We start from the raw sequence: 19,944 nt of genomic DNA on the forward strand, positions 1-19,944 counted from the left end.
GCACACCGTCTCCTCACACTTCCAAGAATTGAATCCAAGTACAATCTGTTATTGAGAGCATCTAGTTATCAAATAGGCACAGATTTGTAAATAAGAACGTAGAAGTGATGTCCTATTTCTGCAAATATTAAAAAATCTGCTTCTCATCTCTCCAGTCCAAGAAGCAGAACGCCTGACTATGTGGAAAAGGGAGTCATAACAATTCTGCCTTGTCAAACAAAAAAATGTTCTTTTCAAAATGTTCTTAATGGGGTCTCACAAACTACGTCTGTTTACCTTTAGGAAATTCCGATTCCAGCTACAACCTTCAAACTGAATTATACACTTAAAACTCGAGAGTGACTCCAACAGAACAATGCAACTGAACCATTTGTGAAGACCCCCGGGCAGTGTGCAGACAAACTTGAATGGCCTCTCTTTGCCTTTGCATGGATGACCGGACGTGTCAGTATCACACAGTGAGCAGTTATGTGTAATCGAGGGCGGCCATCAAAAGACCGCCCATGATGAAGATGCCCCACACTGCAGCGGGTCAAACTTGGGGATTCCAGCCAGCATACCACAGGGACAAGGCTGTCCTCTGTAAGGCATGGGGGGGGGGGGGGGGGGGGCAAACCCACCACAACGAGCCTGGTTACAAGAAGGACACAGAACTGTCTTTCCAATGTCTGAATATGCCACAGTCCGCTCTGGCCAGGAAGAAATGTTGAAGGCAAGTGGAAAACAAGCTGGTCACATGTGTGATCATGGAACAGTGATGCAGACACTTGGTAAACAACTGACACGTCCAGGAGTGTGATAGATAATCCCAGTGAGGCCTCCTCCAGTCCAGTTTGCTCTATACTTAGATCTGGAGTAAACGTAGTGTACAGCTACAAATAGCTATGAAAATACTCCTCCATAGATGAGCCCATAAATGGTTTTAGACGCAAGCAGACCACACAACAACTTTACAGCACAATAGATTTGCTAGTGTTATGTTAAAACCTCCCTGTGTTAGCTCCCAGTTATTCCTAAATATGGCTTCATACACAGTGGTAACACAAACATTCCCAACATACCTGTGTGACTTTCAACGGTCGAGCAACAAAGATGGAGGACAGCAAATAGCCGTTGACAAAATGTAGCAATTAGCTTATGTTGGGGTTCATTTGTGACGTCAAGTAAACAGGAAACTGGTGTGGGGGGGTGAACGTGTACATGGTCTTACCGCCGGACGTCGCTTCCAGACACACTTTAGTGACTCAGCACAGTTCTCCATTAAAACTCCATCAAGTTTACCTGTGACGGGAGCGCGCAGCACTGGCGGGAGCGCGCCGCTGCTCGGGGGGTGATGAGCAAACACCTTCACCTGTGTCACCTTTTCTCCCACAGCACCCTCAGCCCAGCGGTCAGCTGTCAATCAAACAGCGCACTGATCCCACTGTACACACACACATCGGGTTCAGTCACTACTGGAGTGAGAGTAAACCTCCGCCCAGACCAAATAGGCCTCTGGTAACACCACATCTTAAATCACTGGATGTGGATCTGCACATGGTTGCACCCACTCAGAGATCAGTCCCCTAAACTGTTTTCATCAAGAACCATGGATTCATATTTGGGGGAATCAACGAAAATGTAAAAAAAAAAAACACAATTACAAATTAAAAAAAAGTTATATTGCGACGTTAAAAGTTTGAAAAACGTATGCAAACTTGTTTTCCCTGAATGCATCCCCTGATCTGGCACTAACAATCAATCAATCAAATTATATTTGTATAGCCCATATGCACAGATCACAATTTGTCTCATAGGGCTTGACAATGTGTTACATGCTTTGTTCTTAACCCTCATCAAGAGTAAGAAGAAACTACCAAAAAATGTAACAGGTGAAGAAAAACGTAGAAAACAGGAGAGAGCCACATGTGAGCGATCCCTCTCTCAGGACAGACAGATGTGCAATAGATGCTGCGTGTAACTGAGAACAGAAAGATAAGGGTATTTACAACATTGATTTTGAAGAGTCAGTTTGTAACATAATGGAAAAGTGTGTCAATGATTAACAAAAACAAATGCAGATGTAAACACAACCTCCTTGGCGGATGTATATATAACAAAAGATTGTTAGCTCAAGTGGAAATAAAAGCCATACATTTAGCCTTCTATCTGTACAGATCGACAAGTTGATATCATCAGAGTTTATTATTTCAAATCTGAATTTACAATAATTAAATAATTACATGATTATATAAACCATATGATGCCAGGAAGCAAATCTATGTACAATGTAAAAAGTGCATTGTGTTAACAGAAAGAACATATGGGCACACTGAGAATCCTAGTAAAACGTAAAAAGGCAAATCAAGCCTCAAATCCATGGGTGGGAAAAAGGAACCAACTTTCTCAGTAACTCGGTCTTGACTGAACCCTCAGGTCTTAGAATCAGTAATGTGAATCAAATGTACAATGTTTATTTGTATGATCATATCTGGTTTTGTACAGCCATTTAGAAGATACTGTGCTTGGTACTTAAAACATGTTAATCAGGATCTCTGTATACTGCATCAGTTTTGTGAATCAAACAAAAAATAGTTTTCAGTTATATGACCAGACACAGTAATGTAACTTGCTACTTTCACTTCCCACATCTCTCATTGTCATCAAATTAAACGAAGAAAAATAACCAAGTAATCTCTGCTATCTTTGTTGTTTGTTGTGATTCTGGCATTAGTCTCAATGGATTAAAGGACATAGATCGGTGCAGGACAGTATCACAGACTGATACATGAGGCCACTAAGTGCATAAGACAGGATGAGCATACCAGACTAGAATAAGACAAGATTATTGTTCCACATCAGTTTGAGGCCACATGGCTGCTGTCCAGGCGTGTGGGTAAGAGGTGGGACTCCCTCTCCAGCAGGTGAGTCAATGTGCACACTATCAAAGGGGGGGAAGGAAAGATGCAGGAGGAGGAGCAGCAGCATGTGTCTCCCAGGGATGATGACGCTTAAGGGGTAAAGCAAGGAAAGCTGTGTTTCCTTTTGTGTCCATTAGCAGGCAGAGTTGAACCGGCGCTTTCCCCTCCTCGTCCTTTTTTTCTCCTCTATCTCCCTCTTTTTTTTGTCCCTACTCTCCTCTCATTTGACACACGTCTGCCAGCGGAGGCCTCCACAGGCAGCAGAGACAATAACGTAAAGGACAACCTGAAAAGAGCACAAGGACAAAGTTCACTTCCTGCACAACTGTCTGATTGATCACATAGTGCCTTGTTGACACTGCAAGTTGCCAGATTGGCAGTCGCTAATCGTCAAATTTTGAAAAACCCAGACAAAAGCCACTGCTCGGTGCTCGATTGGCAGTGGCTAATCACTGTGTGCGCTCTTCAAAGGTCTCTGAAAGTCGTGTATTGTGAACTCGCCTTTAGGAGAGAACAATTCATGCTGAGTTTTCAGTCAAACAATTATCTGAAGTAAATTCCAGGGGTTTTACAGGAGCCTTATGTTCATCATATCTGAAAATGAAAACAGTAGCAGCTAATCTGGTTTTACTTTTTAAGGTAATGAAAAAAATAAGCACTGTTTCCACTTTTGTGCATTTTCTCAACACGAAGGCGCTTAATCAATAAACCACCCCCCTTAGATAAACAATTACACTGCCTTCTAGCAAATTACCTTCTTACCAATTATCATTACTGTTTGTACTCACCAGGCTCACCAGCACAATGAGCAGAGTCAGCTTGAGGTTCTTCATACACATGGCTCGTGCAAGGTTGCGACTCGTCGTCTTAAATGTGACCGACTGAAAGAGGACGGAGAGAAAAATAACATTAGTGCCAAATGAAATGTATCAAATAGGACTAAACCGTGGAATCTAAACTCACTGAATCAACCAGATTTTCTGTCTTGTCAATCAGCAACTCCAGCCTCTCTCCTCTCTGGGCTACCAAGTCTGTAAAGAGACAGAGAGTCAGCTTCATTTGGGATGCACAAAAGGTCCAGCGTAGTTAAATTTGTGTCAAGGTGTGGTGTGGACACCACAATGACAGTGGTCCTACAATGTGTATTAAAATATTGTAATATTTTTTTTTATTATAACCATAACATTAGCTTTGAGCATGATGGCCATGATGAAGAGGTCAATGAATCTTCCACATCACGTGCATCCAGTGGAGTTTCAGTCTAAATAACAACCTTTTTCTGATTCAGTTAAATAATCACATTAGACAAGTAATTCTGATATCATCTTATAACTCAATTCAAATTTGGCATCTGTGTATGAAGACACCCGTGCTGACCTATGTTGCGGACCATAATGCCTTTCAGGTCATCCACTTGCAACTGACTCTCAGTGAGACGATCTGATCCGCGTGGGTCTGAGTGGTGTTTCTACAGAGAAATAAAAACGGAGAGAAGTTGAGGAAGATAAGAAAATGAAAAGTGTACTTAATGAAAATGTATACGTATTATATTAATTATAGACTACAGAAGAGCAGAAGTCACAGAGCTTCATATGCTGACTCTCGTCATACTCACCATCTGAGCTGCCATCGCTGAGGAGAACTCGCTGTTCATGGCGTACGGCAGCGCTGTTTGTGCCCGAGACCCGTATGTGGTCTGGAAACGCTTCTTGACTTCACTGAGGAAGCTGAATGCACGTGATCTCTCAAAGTCCTTTGACAAAAAAGAAAGAAATATAAATACTTCAGGAACACACACTTATCTAACGATCTAGTGAAATAAACATTGACTTTTGTCGACAATGTATCTGAGTGGACTGCTGAAGTAACTTTTGTTTAAGGCCAAATATTTGAATACAAGAAAAATAAGATTAGCCTATTCAGGATGAAATAAAATAACTATTTGGCCTCTTGTCATATAATCTGCAGGTCCTGACAGCAGTGACACTGATTTTATTGCTGTAAAGTTGTATACTTGTTATTTCTCAAAGTGGCTAGAGCATATATTCACATCTAAATTATAAATAGAATTTCTTGATTAAATCCTGCCCATTTCTGTCATTTCAAGGGACCTTGATCATTTACAAATGGCCTTTTTTCCAATTGTATACTTACATCATCAGTGATACACAGGTATATGATTCTGTCATGGCAGATGTAATGAAAGAGATAGCTACGAAAGGAAAAAGGAAAAAAAAGTCAACATGACATATATTCGATTGAAAGCAAACAGTTGAATTTTAATCTGTTTTACAGGCACCATAATTTATATGCACTATAAAATGTCTCCGGGATCATAAACCAGGAGTAAACAGCAGTAAAGAGGCTGCAAATCTAAATGGCACGGGTATTGTACTCTATATGCTGCCAAGTTATTTGAATAAGGACACACTGAACTGTATCCTTTAGGCATGTGATGCCACTTCACTATGTTAACAGTAAAGTGGCATCACATGCCATGGCTGAACTTCTTTGACCTTTCTGTGATTTCTTTTTTAGTGATTTGGCTCATCACTTGTGTTATTATACCACAGTCCACGTAGAAAATATTTGCAACTTTTGGACATTACTGTTCCATGGACAGATTGGTTAGGTTATCAGCGATGTGTTTATGTTCACTGTATAACCAACCACTCATCACCTTCTCCAGTCATCTGAATTTAAAATGGGTTTCGTAAATATGTGACTGTATACGTGCTGCACTTTATGCAACTGTACACATATGGGATCAGACCAGCATTGTCCTTCGTCACATGACTGTTGTGTAATGTGTGCGTATGGACTTGTGTGTACTCGTCTTACCTGCCGTGGCTGTAAGTCAGCTTGTTATTCTCGGAGGGGATTTTGGCTAAGATCTGCTCAGTCACCTCCAGGAAGTTCCCACCACACCATGCATTCTTGGCCAGGATGGTGGTTCCACGAGCCACCACAGCAAACAGGATTGCCATGGCAACAGCTGGGATTTCAGCTCCAATACTCACTGATAGGAGTTAGATGTTAAATGTTAGCCAGCAGGAAGGAGCAGATAAACACAGACATTTATGAAAAACTCAGTGACTAGTATCCACAAAATCAATATTGTCTACATGGTCCCTTAGCCAGCAAACAGTCACGAGAAACGAAAACGAAAGATAGATTAACGGTGGCAGGAAAAATAGCTAGCTAGCTAATGATGTTGTTGAGCAATGTAAATAAATACGGTAGATTAGTGTTTAACACAGCAACACGTGACGTTGGTGTACAGGAAGCTAACGCAGTTAGTAGTGACGTGTAATAATAAATTCGATACCTCGATGGGTCAACGCTGTTCAAAGCCGCTCATTTAGCGCGAATTCCGACATCTAAAGACGGTTCAGCTGCTAGCGAGCTAGCTAATGCCTTCCGAGTGACTTCTGCTTGGCAATATCGCTCAGACGTCCACACCGGAAGCTAATCACTCTGCTGCTGGGTAATGTAGTTCGTACCACCTCCCTTACCCGTCTCACTCTATTATGCTCGCTTCACCTCCAGAAATACAAGTTATTCTACTTCCTGTTAGGTAGTGTTGACGTCACATGTTTTCATACTGACGTTCGTGTATGGCGACACGAAGGTACTTCAGCCCTGGCTTTTGTCTGACAGGCGAACATCACTCTACTGTTGAGTTTACAGTTGATAAATAGGCGTTTATACATTACTTCACAATTCACATCTCTGGGGAAGAAATTAGTATAATAAATGTTTTATTTTATATAAAAATATATGTTGGATAGTTTGTTGTATGTTTGCATCAAATAGCTGCTCTACCTGTCAATGTTGCTTACGCCAGGATCATCTTCATCTTTTACACTCAGATCAATAAATAGACAAGCAATTGTTGTCAAGTCAGCCAAAACCCTCATCGAGATTAACTTTTTTTCTTACACAAAACTGACGCAGAATAGACTTTCATCAGGTTTTCCACATATCTAAAATCTAAAAACTATTGACTTCTATCAATGACTACTGTGCATCTCATGCTAATGTTCTAATAAATATTTTTTGTTTACTGACATAACTCTAACACGTTTAGAACAATATTAACGAACAGAAACCCTTTGTTGGCAAAGGTACAAACTCACGTTGCTCCTCCTCTTGCCTATCAGGCAGCGATCTGGGTGAATACTCGCCTGCTTAGTGTTGACGGGCTGAGTGGGGATGTGAAAGCATGGCTGCAGAAGGCGAAAAGAAACCGGTGCTGGAGATGGTAACACGCGAAAATCCTTTATGTATTAATGCGAATAATGTTTACAGCTAACATTGTATTGTTGTTGTTTAACACGGTCTGTAAAAAATGTAAGGCTAAAGCAGCGTATTGACCACGTTCATAATCGTCACGTGGGGAGCTACACCATGAGAAGACTTGGATTCCGCCTGAACTAAAGTTTAAACAAAAAGAAACCTCTTATCCAAAATACAAGCTGATCTATGAACACGTCTGATGAGTGGTGTTATGTAGAGCTATAATTGATCTGTTAAGTGAATCAGTCTATCTACCAAACATCTGCTTTCTTCTCAGTCTATAGCAGACTCCGTGTTTGACCACTAGGGGGCAGTCCTGCTCAAGCCTTGCCTCTGTTTGTCAGCATTTAGTCAATCTGCTAAACTGACTCTTGTCACTGTGAATCTGTCAGATACGTGTTTAATTTATTGTCATTGCCTAATAGTTTCCTCTCAGTGTGACTAATTCTCCTAATTCCTAAGGATGGTGTGTGTTTGTGTTTTCACCTGTTCAGAGTTGGATGTGTGATGTTTTAATCAATATTATTTTGTGTTTCTAGGTCCAAGCTGATGGGGCTGATGAGGGCTGTGTGACGTTTGTGCTGCACGAGGAAGACCATACACTCGGCAACTCCCTAAGATACATGATCATGAAAAGGTTAGTCAGTGTTTTAACAAACCGTTGCTTTTCTTGTCACAGTCATCACATTCGATCTCTTTTTCTCCATCAAAAACATTTGCACCACCTCCCTATGTCGCATGTATCACATTTGAAGCCCAAAGACTGTGACTGATTTTTCCATTTGCTGGAATGTTTCCCCTCCTTGAAACTGATTCCGACCTTTCAAGATAATCACATCAAAAACGGACTCATAAGTGTGTTTGTGATTCCTCCACGCTCGCTCTCTCGCTCTCTCTCTGTGTTTGTTCTGTCAGTGAGAGGTCACCTGAGATTAATTGATGCTGGAAAAATGATGCCTCCACCCATTTTAAGCCAAACATCGATAATGATAACAAATCTCACTTTCACCTTCCTGTTTTTCATTAGTGTGGATGTGGACTTTTGCGGCTACACCATCACCCACCCCTCTGAGAGCAAGATCAACTTTCGGATTCAGACCCGAGGTGAGAGAAGCCATTCCCACTGCCGTCACTTCATCCAACAAACCAGGCTTGTTCATGCGTGCAATTTGTGTGTGTCCGACAGCTTGAGAATTATTATTTCTGGACCGTCTTGCAAACACTTAAACTTGTTAATTAGAGTCTGGTGCATTCACTTTATTCAATGAGCGGCACAGAAAAAGGCCTGTTTGGGACACGCATGCACATGTACCCTGTTGCTCTCGTCCACTGAGGACTATAACCACTTGCTTTGTTAGAAAACAACAAAGTGCCAACAGAAAGCAGCAGCCGCATCACATGAAAGGAGTCTGCAGGACGGAGAAGACAACTTGTTTGTTGTTGTTGAACTAAGTTCCAGCATGCCTGGAGGATCATTCCTAACTGTTTCATCACAGCAAGACACAATTACCTTTAAGGCACAAGGAAAAACCCAAGCTCCTAATGTGCGTTGACATTTTCAGCTGTAATTACTTCCACCAAGGAAGTTGTGCTATTACCTGAGTCTGTTCATCACACCAGAAACCTCACGCTGTGGACAACAGACCACCGCTGCATGCAGCAGACAGGCGTCAAGAGCCGCTCACGCAGGCAGTGGGGCCCGGGCTGGGTGTAAGGGATGTTGTTTCATGTCCTCCGCTTGAGGCTGTCCCATGTTGGTAGCTGTGCAGAGCATTCACTCTGTTGGAGACCTTTCCGTATGTCCAGAAGGTCACAAGCATTTCGCCCCTCCGCCTGCATGGCTTCCATGACATAAGCTGTTTTCAGACATGAAATCTGGAAAATGTCTGGACATTTTCTGGTGTCAAGTTATTGTTTGGGTCAGACACAACAACAGGAAAATGTCTCGACCTTTTTGTGAGGGTTGGTGCCTGGGTAGAGCATGCAGCAGTCAGGACATGATGTATACATTTTGGCGTCTTCTACATTTATGGCTCCTCTTTTTCATCCTGACATATTTTTATTTCTCCAGTTTTGTGTCTGTTGCATGTTAGAAATGTCATAAACTCACCAATTTGCTAACTGTGACTTTTCCAGAAATTCTCCTTCTGTTTTCTCACATGACCTTGCTTTGACATGCAACTAGGGCGACTGGCAGGAAGAGCTCCTGAAACTATCTGGAGCAACTGAATCAGATATTTGCATTCTCACATACAGTCACCCACTGGAAAATTTCAGAAAAATGTCAGAACTTGGGTGCATGTCTGAAAGCAGCTTTAATTGACCTTCACTTGCAGAAGGATTCCAACTGTGGTCTCTTGTTTCCTAAGGCTTCTTGAGCTGATCTCAGCTTCCATGACTATCTCGCCTTTCTTCAGTTGTTGGTGTTCCAACACTTAAATATCACAAATGATGTTGTTGGAAAGGTGTAACAGTTTCAATGGGGAGTATTGTAGAATTTACTCCTTCGACAAGGGTCTGTTTGGCTTTCTTCAATAGGTGGATAGTCCTATGGCACTTTGACAACTAGTATGATGGTTTTGTGGACCTGTATAGAAGAACCATGTGTGGTCAACATAAGTTTACTGCCACGTGTTCGAGAATCGCAAGTCTCCTCCTCAAATCCACCTTCATCTCCAAGTCAGATGGTTTCCTGACGGCTTTGAGTTGTGATCCTGGTGTTTGTTGGCCTTGATCCTCTGCAGGTCCGCCCATTAGGCATCATCTATGAGGACCTAGTTGTTCCTCCGCCTGTGTGGACCTTTTCCCTGCAGCGCTTTGGGACATCCTCTCAAAATGTGATTCATGGCACACAGAATTGCTCCACACTGCTAGAAAGTAATTTATGGATCTTGATGTTAAAATAATCAGACATTTATGATGTTGAGATTTGTGAGTTTGTACAATTTGGTGCAGATGATTATCTTGTTCTTCCTTTTTCCTTTTATACACAGACGTGTAGAATTGGCCTTCGGGAAGGTTTGTGCTCCACTGATTGCTAATTATCGTTCCCCACCATGACCGCAGTGAAAACAGGCACACGCTTGGAAGTCGTTAAACTTCATTCATTTCATTCATTTTTGCAAATAAATAAAATAACTAGTTGACATAGTGATGATAAAATATGTCTTGCTTAATTTTGTACTTTAATTAATGGTGGTGGTGTTATTATGAGGAATCTGCTGTGTGTTTCAGGGGGCACTGCAGCCACAGAGCCTCTGCGGAGAGGTCTGAATGAGCTCAATGACGTTTGTCAGCATGTTCTCAACACCTTCCAGGTAAGCTTGTGTGTCCATGTGGAACAATGACCCTGTTCAGACCTGCTATTAACATCCATCCTGAGAGATCCAATCACAAGTGTTCAGCTCTTAGTTTGTCAGGCTACACCATTGAAATTCATCCCGAATGTGTCTCCTATGACAACTTGTGATCGGATCTCAGTTCCCCGCTCAATATGCCACTAATCACATATGCCACCTGTGCCATCCTGATACAGCAAAGCCTAAAGGTGCAGCACACGAGTCTAAACTGATTGAAAGTCAAATCAATGTGGAGAGCACTGACCACTGTCTAGACTGACTGTTGTAGTCTGTCTTTTGAATTTAAAACTGCATTTTGTAAATACAGCACACTTGTAATAACAGTAACAGTTTTTAAAACACAAATCATGAGGCTAGTGAAGATGCATACCTCTATGAGTCACACAGTGGGAATTCTGCGCATATGCATTAACGCGTTAATTCCACAAATGAATCATCCCGCGTTAACGCATTCATTTTGACAGCCCTAGTAAATATACTTTTGAGTTATTGTAAAACTGTAGTGGGTCAGAGGACTTCAATCTTGGAACCCATCAGCTATCATTTGACAATGAATTTGCCTCTGGAGGCAAAAGCCAATATTTTGGGGCTTCCAAGCTTCTTTTATCACACCAGTTGGAAGTTTCCCACAAATGGCAAAATGTTTTGTAGGCTTTTTAGGTCCAGATGACATTTTGGCTCATCTCTATCAACAGCTATCTGCATATGAATGATAAAAATAAAAAGATAGCCGATGCATTTCGGTCCATGTGTTCTGTCTCTTTTGCTCTCCACGTGAACTGCTGTGAGTGACCAAAGCCTGCTCAAACCTAATCAGCTAGAATCAGAAACCAGACGACTCACAGCATGAAAACGTTATTCCTTGCTTACAGATTCTGGAAATTCACATGTAGAATCTGTTTGTAGAGATAAGAGGATGTCAGCTGAGTAGGCCCAGGACACATTTGTGTTCACACAGCGAAAGAATATGGTCGCATACATTCCAGTCTGAGTGATCAGACCTCAGTATGCACCAAGGACGCATTTGGGTCGGTTCACACATGTACTGCATTTATAATGATTTGTCGGCCAGTTTCAGTTCAAAAAGAAAAACTTAAGTACCAATTATTATATATATATGTATCAGTTTGATGTATAATTTTCATTTAAGAAGCTGCAGCTGCTCAGCTTTGACCCCTTTACAGATCATACAGTGCGTTGACTGGATGACCATTGATGTTTCACAGTATATGGAATACTTTAGTCAGCAGCTGAAGGCTCATTTTCTGTGCCCATCACAGGGCTCCCCATACAGAATATGACCCGGGCTCTGACCTCCCTGCAGTGGAAGACGAGCAAGATGTGAACTTTAATTTTCACATATGGAATAATATTATTTTCATGTGGGATACAGTAAGAAACCCTGGCTCATATGGCTGCTTTTATAAACTGGTCCCTTTGTGAAAGGAGATTGTAAGAGGTTATGTAACATCCTCCGTGTTGTTTCAGCTCCAACTCTTACGACATGTTCTTTTATTTTGTTCCAGGGGAGAGTTAATGAGTTCAAAGAGAGGGAGGAGCCACCCATGGAATGAAGAGGATCACGTATGTGCGACTGTGGAGCTCTACCGAACTGTAAAAAAAAATGACTTACTTTGATATTTCCCCTTTTATGTTTTGTTTACCAGCTACAGGATGGTATGACACGTTCTTCCACCTATTGAACTCATTCAAATAGTTGTACAGTATTCTTTTTTAATTACCTCGAATGATTTTGATGTATAATAAATTTGTGTTCTTGTGTTTATCTTACATGAGTTGTTGTAATTATTAGTGACAGAAACATTAAACTGAGTCAGCAAAATCTTTGTGGGATTTCATGGAACAATTTTACGACACCAATAAAATTACTCAGCCATTTGACCCATGCTATAATATTTATTTTCTTAAAACAATTTTTTTATAATTTAGGGTTGAATTTCAGCAGTTAACCCAATCATATTTAGTAAGATTTCTTCCCACACTCATCCAGGGGGTGGTTTCTCATACAAAGCTAGGGTTTGTAATCCTGGAAAATATATGGCCAATGCGTCTCACCCCCTCCTGAACAGGAACGCTAGCCAATCATTTCATTCAGTCCAGATAAAATGATTGGTTGTGCAAGGGCCAAATAAAGGGTCCTTAAAAATTAGGTTTCTGCCATAAGCCTTCTCCATTATAACATGGTTTTTCCACCAGCTAAACCCAATATTCCTAATATATTTATGTTCATATTTAGATGTTGAATGTAGAAGCTCAAATAAAATGTTAATCCTGATTAAAAGAAATCTCTGTAATGGTTATCGTACCCAATTCTGTTTCAATCTTAAGGCAAAATGTATTGAAGACCAAAACAATATGCTAGTCACAGTTCTTCCAGCAGCAGGATGAGCCCCAGCGTTGAGACTTCTGATCAGGTCAGTATAGCTGGGATGAGTCGAAAGTAAGTAAGTACCAACCAACCAATAAGTTAAAATATTATTATTGTTGTTTTTATCAAGGATTTAAGTGAGTGTCATGTCAAAGAGAAAGGGTGCCGGTGATATTCTGATGTTTTTTGAGAACAGTGAAAATGAGTCAAGGCAAAAGAACACAGACATTGGACAGAGGAAGATTGGAAAAAAGTGTCATGGACAGACGAATCAAAGTTTGAGGTGTTTGGATCACACAGAAGAACATTTGTGAGACGCAGTATAGCTGAAAAGAAGCTGGAAGACTGCCTGACACCATCTGTCAAGCATGGTGGAGGTAATGTGATGGTCTGGGGCTGCTTTGGTGCTGGTAAAGTGGGAGATTTGTACTAGGTTAAAGGGATTTTAAATAAGGAATGCTATCACTCCTTTATGCAGCGCCATGCCATACCCTGTAAACAGCGCTTGATTGGAGCCAATTTCCTCCTACAACAGGACAATGACCCAAAGCACACCTCCAGAATATGCAAGAACTATTTAGGGAAGAAGCAGGCAGCTGGTCTGCTGTCTGTAATGGAGTGGCCAGCGCAGTCACCAGATCTCAACCCCATTGAGCTGTTGTGGGAGCAGCTGGACCGTATGGTACCCAAGAAGTGCCCATCAAGCCAATCCAACTTGTGGGAGGTGCTTCAGGAAGCATGGGGTGAAATTTCTACAGATTACCTCAACAAATGAACAGCTAGAATGCTAAAGGTCTGCAATGCTGAAATTGCTGCAAATGGAGCATTCTTTGACAAAAGCAAAGTTTGAAGACCAAAATTAATATTTCAATCATTATTTCTAACCTTGTCGAGACTATATTTTCTATTCATTTTGCAACTCATTTGATAAATAAAAGAGTGAGTTTTCATGGAAAACACAAAGTTGTCTGGGTGACCCCAAACTTTTGAAAGGTAGTACATTTGTCAATTTGTCAATCGATTCAAATATTTAATCGCAATTTTTTTATCTTTAAGTTTTTAAAACTCTTATCAACATGGGCGTGGATAAAAATGCTTGCTTTATACAAAATGTTTGTCTTTTGCAACAATCCAAAACAAAGACAAACACTGTGTACATTTAACTATCGCTGTTGACAGGTTGTTGCTTGTGGATTTGTCCGTGCATGAGGGAGGGGAGAAGAGAGGAGAAGAGGAGGGGAGGAGGAGAAGAGAAAAAGAGTGGAGGGGAGGAGAAAAGATGACTTAAATAACAAAATACCTGAAAATTCATCTTGTGTATTAATAATGAGATGTGAGAGTTGGGTCCCCCCCCCCCCCAAATGTTCACTTCATGACTACGGTCTCGGTGGAAAACCCCTCATCACAGATCTTAAAACAAACATTGATAAAGATAACACATATCACTTTCACCTTCCTGTTTTCCATTAAAGTGGATTTGGACCAAAACAGGTGGTGGCCTTTGGTTTCCTGAGAGCCACATAGTGAGCATGTGAAGTAAAATATACTCAAGTTTAGTGCTCTCCATGAGCTGGAGCCTTATAAACTGCTGCAATTCACAATATTTTGTTACTACTTCCTCTGGAATGCAACTGTCTCCTTTCCCATTTTGATTTTATGTAGGTGTTATTTTAAACTCCTGAATTCCCACATATAGTCCTGGAATAATATGAAATATATAAATCTGTCATACAAGCTCGAATAAAACTTTTCAATATGTTGTTTCACCTTTTGACTCTAAACATAGAACTGTTTGGAAAACTTAAAAGAATGTTAAGCTTTTCAACATCTGGAAATTGCTCAGTGTTTCTTGTTTAAAATACATAGTGTGGGGAGAGGCTGTGATTATCCCATCTCTCTCACATCCAAAGTCAAGGTTATGAGAGCAACTTATTTATTAAACACAGTGAGGGCATTTAACCATTAGTTGATCCTGTTGTGACTTGTTTACATTAGATTTGATCATTTAACTTTGCCTGAGTTGAAGCTGCCCTGGACATGTTCTCTTTAATTTCCTTCTCACTTGATCAGAATTGGACATTAACAAAACATTATCCTCAACTGGGCGAAAACTTGATCTTTCCTTGTACCACATAGCAAATTATCCCATATTTTAATTATTTGTTTCCAGTTATTTCAACTGGAAGAGTCTGGAACTAACGGAATACTCTTAACAAATTATGAATTGAATGACTCAATGTCATAATGTAAACTTAATATAAGATGAATTATCCTTAATTTCTTATAAATGTCTCAAATCTATTGGGATGTTCATTCCTATACATCCTATTTCTTTAAAGTGTCATCTGTCTAGAAAGAGAATTTTTATACCAGCAACATTATTCTGAATGATGTCCTCATTAAAAGCTTCGATAAACTTTGCTGCAGTAATGGATATATCTAACACTCCTGTTTTGTTCCAAATCAGTTTGATGTGGCTCCATTTATTTCTATATTTGGGCTCAGTGATACAACCCATGCTCAGCAAAGGTTATCTTGTATCTTTCAGATCAAGACTTATTGTCCGTGGGAGGAGTATTTCAAATGTTTTTGCCAGAATGTGGATCTTATAATCTTAGTTCAGTAATTGATGCCAATAACCTCCACATTTGAGTTTATTTTTATCCTAGAGCATCATTATGTGGCTCAGTAGATCTGTCAACTCAATTTTTCAGTTCTCCATGTGGAAAAACCATGTGGTCTGGTTTTTAATTTCTTCAGCCCTAGATTCCCAAAAATGAAAGCTTGTTTTGTTCGTTGGTTAGTTTGTCAGCATGATTAAGTAAAAACTATTGAACGGATTTCAACATAACTTGGTGTAATAATTACATTTTGGGTCGGATGCGGACAAAGGGGTGGATTTGGGGATTTTCTTTTCCACTCTCTTCTGTATTGCGAGATAGGACCTTCATTGTGACATTTTTACCAGTGTCACAGGAACTTATTCATGGATGTTGATGAAAACAATCAGGCGTATTCAGTGGGCTGATGTCGATGAGTTTGAGCTATTTGATGTGGGTCCAAATAAAATTTTTGATCGAGGGGATTTCGATGTGGTTTAATTTCCTGCAACGGAGATTACGGTTTCATCTCCTGCATTGTTTTGTTGGTTTAGATAAGGCTGGATTGAATTTAAAGGGACTGTTGGGCCTTGGCATAGGTATGCATCAGATTGTTTTTGTACAGTTATAACTGATTGTTACATATCTTGTTTGTTGTAGGATCCTTGCTTTTATAAAATGTGTTCTTTGCTTTCAAGTAAGATATTTATCCCTGTCCCTAATTGTTTTTTTATTAAACATGTCACCTGAGTAAATTTCCTTTAATTTGCTCTTTCACCTGTCAATTTCCATTCACATTCCTTGATTCATTGTCAAGAAATGTGTGAATTATTTATTTTGTCTAAATTCTGTGTGTAGCCGATCCAGTTCTTTTCTGTGGAGCTCTTTTCTCAATTAGATCAATAGCCTATAATTTTCTACTTGCCTTATTATTGTACGACTCATGTAGCTCTGTTTGAGGGATGTCCAAACCTAAAGTGTGGAGTTTCTCAAACACCAAATTGCTTTCATCTGTCCTTTGAAACCATGGGTTACGAATGACGAAAGAAGTGGAAGCTAGAATGTCCCCATTAGCAGAGGAATGTGGTGCGTGGGACTCACAGAGCCAAGAAGACAGAGAGGGGAAATGAAGGGAGAGAAGTGTACATAATGAGGTGGTTAATCATATCCCTCTGTCAGTCTCATATTCATGCAGCGCTGCGTCTTGGGGACGGACCAGTGTGAAGGAAAATACGCCACAAATCTCCTCTGACAAACCGTTGGCACTATGGGAGGTAATATCTACTCAGGCATGTAATATTAAGTTGGCACTAATTCCTTGTTCTCCTTTCAGAGCGGATGGTTTTGATCCATCTACATCTGGGATATGGGCCGAGCACGTTTCCCCTGTGCCACTCTGCTTTCCTGCTCTATATCCGGTGTGTCAGACAAATAACATTTTTTATTTCAAACACAATACATCTTTGTTGGTGCTTGTGGAGAAAGTGAAAAGGGAGGACCCAGTTGTTAAACTGTGATTGTAAGTTAATCTAAAGAGAAGGAAAGCTTATCTACTTATGATCATTTTAGAGAGTGCACGGTGAAAGTCAGCTCATCGTCCTGTTCAATCAAGACATTGTGTTACTGTTAAATTATATTGTAAAGAGATTTAAGGTTTCTTTGTAACCAAAAGAGTTTAGCTTAGTTTGTAAAGAAAGTAAACTGTACATTTATCATTGATTAGATACAAGAACGTAACTCTTTGTAGGAGAGGAAAAAAAAATAAATTGTGAAGCAGTTTCCTAAAATGTCAAAATGTTACTTAAATATTGAAAAATGTACTGGTTTTAGTTATAAATGTAAATAGGAAAACGTCTCAACCTAAGTGAAAACTCAGAGATTTCAATAGATGAAACTTGATTTGGAAGAGTCCACCAAGTACATCCACTGTCACTTCTGGTGATATTAGATCATCTAATATCAGAAAGAGTGTGACGAGAGCAGCAAAACCTCTGAGTTTACTGAAGTGAATAAAGATCAACATTTTTAAGAATCAAATTTTACTTGTAAGACAAAGAGTGTGTTGTTTTCATTCAAGTCACCGACATGTAACAGGTATCCTGGTATCAGCAATGAAGACAAGACTTAAACAGCCAGTTTAAGTGTTTAAAATGTTTTTTATCAACTTTTGCCAAGACACATGAAATTGGAAGAGGCTGGCAGCAGGACAGAGATTCCTAGAACTCTTCAAAAGTCTAGAAACACATCAAACATGGCAGGAACACTCAAATCATTATGTGTTCAGAAAATCAAGCATTACGGCAGCAGCGGGAAACTGGATCACTGCTGTAACGAAATGGGTTGCGACGCGCTAGATGTGGTTTTGTTCAAAATGTCTCTGTGTCATGGCGCTCAGAAGTTAGTACCTCAGGGAAGGGGTGTCGGTGACACTTCAGAGTGTTTACCAGTCTGAATGGGAATTCTTCTGACCTGAATTACATAAAAGAACTTTCCTTTTTTCTCTCTTTTTTCAAATACCAGCTTCGATAATTTCATTTAATTTAATAATTTTCCATTCGAATGATCTTCAGCTATGCCTGCAGTCCGTTATGCGCAGTTTGTGAGCTGTTATGAGAAAAACCACAACAAAGTTGTTGTCTGCACTATCCCTTATTAGTTTTCTGTATAACATGAACACTGAACCTCAGAATCCAACCTTTATAAATGACTCTGGGGTAAAATGGAGAAATAAAATAACCGCTAATAAATAACATTCCCATCCTTGTTCCAAGAAACGGCTTCACTTTCCAGGAGACAGCAGAACTCAATCAAACATCTAATTTGTGACATGAACGGAAATCAGGTCATCCAGTAGGAATCAACAGAGGGCAAAGTATTCCAAGTCATGCCTTTCATTCACACACACTTCAGTCTTATACCATCACAGACATTTAAATAATTAAAACAACTTTTGCAAGGTGCTCCACTGCAAATATGACACTGTCATTGTGACAAATAACTAAGGGAACCCTCTATACAGCTCTGTATCTCTGTTTTCTGTCAGACTCTCTGGCTCTCTCCCAGCAACATGTTGGCTGCTGTCCTCCTCCTCCTCCTCTTCTTCGTCTCTGTCTTCATTATCTACAGTTCTCCCTCCCTGACCCCCTCCTGCTGCTTCAGCTGTCACAGCAGCTTCGGCTGAAGCCAGAAAATATTCTTAACTTATTAACTTTACCACGCGTGTTTGCTAGTTTAAAGCCATTTTTTAAAAGTTCGTACCTTTTTGACTCTGAAATGAAAAAAAAAATCATTATGAGGGAAAAAAAACAAACACTGCATCCTAGCCTCACCATCATCATGACTGATGTTTTATTTACATCTATTTTTTATTGCAACTCTGCTCAACTTTAACCAGTTGGTGACATTTTGACAGTCAGTTCATGGCACATGTGTGGTTGGCACATTTGACCAGTCAAGTGTTTCCACAGAACAACAGGGTGACAACTTAAGTTAGATGTGCTTTCTACACATATGTGAACTTTACTGTCAGCGCTGTGATATAATTCTGTCCATAAATTGTCTAACGTAATCCCAGTGTTGGGTCAACCACAGACCTTTGCACCTTTGGAAAGGGCCCCCCGGGCCGACCTGGGCCTTGGGCCCCGAGTCATGTCCAGCCTTTGACCCACACCGACAGCAAGGCGACATGTTAACAACTTTCTATGAGGTGTTTCCTGGTATTACTTCAGACAGCCAGACATGAGGCTCCAAAGCTCAGTTCCAAGAAGCAGATGGACAGAGATAACCAAGATAACTGCTAAATAAGATCTTTATTCTGGTGGTAGGGTGACCGAGCCCATGCGAAGGTTATGCTAAAGTGTATGAGCTGACTCATATCACTAACAAGACATGATGACATAAAAAATGTATATAAACAAACCCAGATTTGTCTTAAAGCTGCATCTGTTGAATTTGGGAGAAATGTTCTCATTTCATTGTAGAGCAGAGTACAGCGGAATCATTCCTCCAGCCCTTTCTTGCCTCTAGCTCTCTCTATCTCGCATTCTCTCTCTCACACACACTGATAGCAGACCCTTCTTCCTCTTCTCTACGTTCACAGTCTGAATCAATACATGGTCATGTGCAGGAAAAGAGGGTTGTTATGCTTTTCCCAACACAGAAGAGGGATTGTTGGCAAAGTTGCTGGTAAAAACTGACTTAATCGTGAAAGTGGACAGTTTTTATCTTGATTCTTTGATTGCCACTGGATAATTTGCTGCCTCAAAAGAATTTGCACTGAGGCATGAAGACCGTATGGACCGGAAGAATAAATAAAACAGAGCTAGATACTTGTGTAAACACACATGGGAAAGCTGAACAGTCCGATCAGTGATGTGCAGCAGGAGAGGGTCGGGGAG

General features: G+C 40.4%; 2 protein-coding genes across 2 annotated transcripts; one reads left to right on the top strand and one right to left on the bottom strand.

Moving 5' to 3' along the window:
* Positions 1-2,165: 2,165 nt before the first annotated feature.
* sybl1 (synaptobrevin-like 1) lies at positions 2,166-6,370 on the bottom strand. The gene is made up of 8 exons (XM_061079340.1): positions 6,229-6,370; positions 5,742-5,919; positions 5,055-5,112; positions 4,516-4,653; positions 4,278-4,368; positions 3,864-3,931; positions 3,689-3,781; positions 2,166-3,186 (listed from the first exon to the last, which is right to left on the bottom strand). Exons 2-8 carry the CDS (start codon positions 5,885-5,887, stop codon positions 3,121-3,123), a joined length of 660 nt encoding a protein of 219 aa, XP_060935323.1. The 5' UTR covers positions 5,888-5,919; positions 6,229-6,370; the 3' UTR covers positions 2,166-3,120.
* Positions 6,371-7,081: 711 nt separating this feature from the next.
* On the top strand, positions 7,082-12,460 carry polr1d (RNA polymerase I and III subunit D). The gene is made up of 5 exons (XM_061079716.1): positions 7,082-7,164; positions 7,739-7,836; positions 8,227-8,303; positions 10,434-10,516; positions 12,085-12,460. The coding sequence occupies exons 1-5, from the start codon at positions 7,126-7,128 to the stop codon at positions 12,130-12,132; spliced, it is 345 nt and encodes a 114-aa protein (XP_060935699.1). The 5' UTR covers positions 7,082-7,125; the 3' UTR covers positions 12,133-12,460.
* The last annotated feature ends 7,484 nt before the right edge of the window (positions 12,461-19,944 follow it).

Source organism: Limanda limanda, chromosome 10, assembly GCF_963576545.1.
Source record: "Limanda limanda chromosome 10, fLimLim1.1, whole genome shotgun sequence".
Classification (NCBI taxonomy): domain Eukaryota; kingdom Metazoa; phylum Chordata; class Actinopteri; order Pleuronectiformes; family Pleuronectidae; genus Limanda; species Limanda limanda.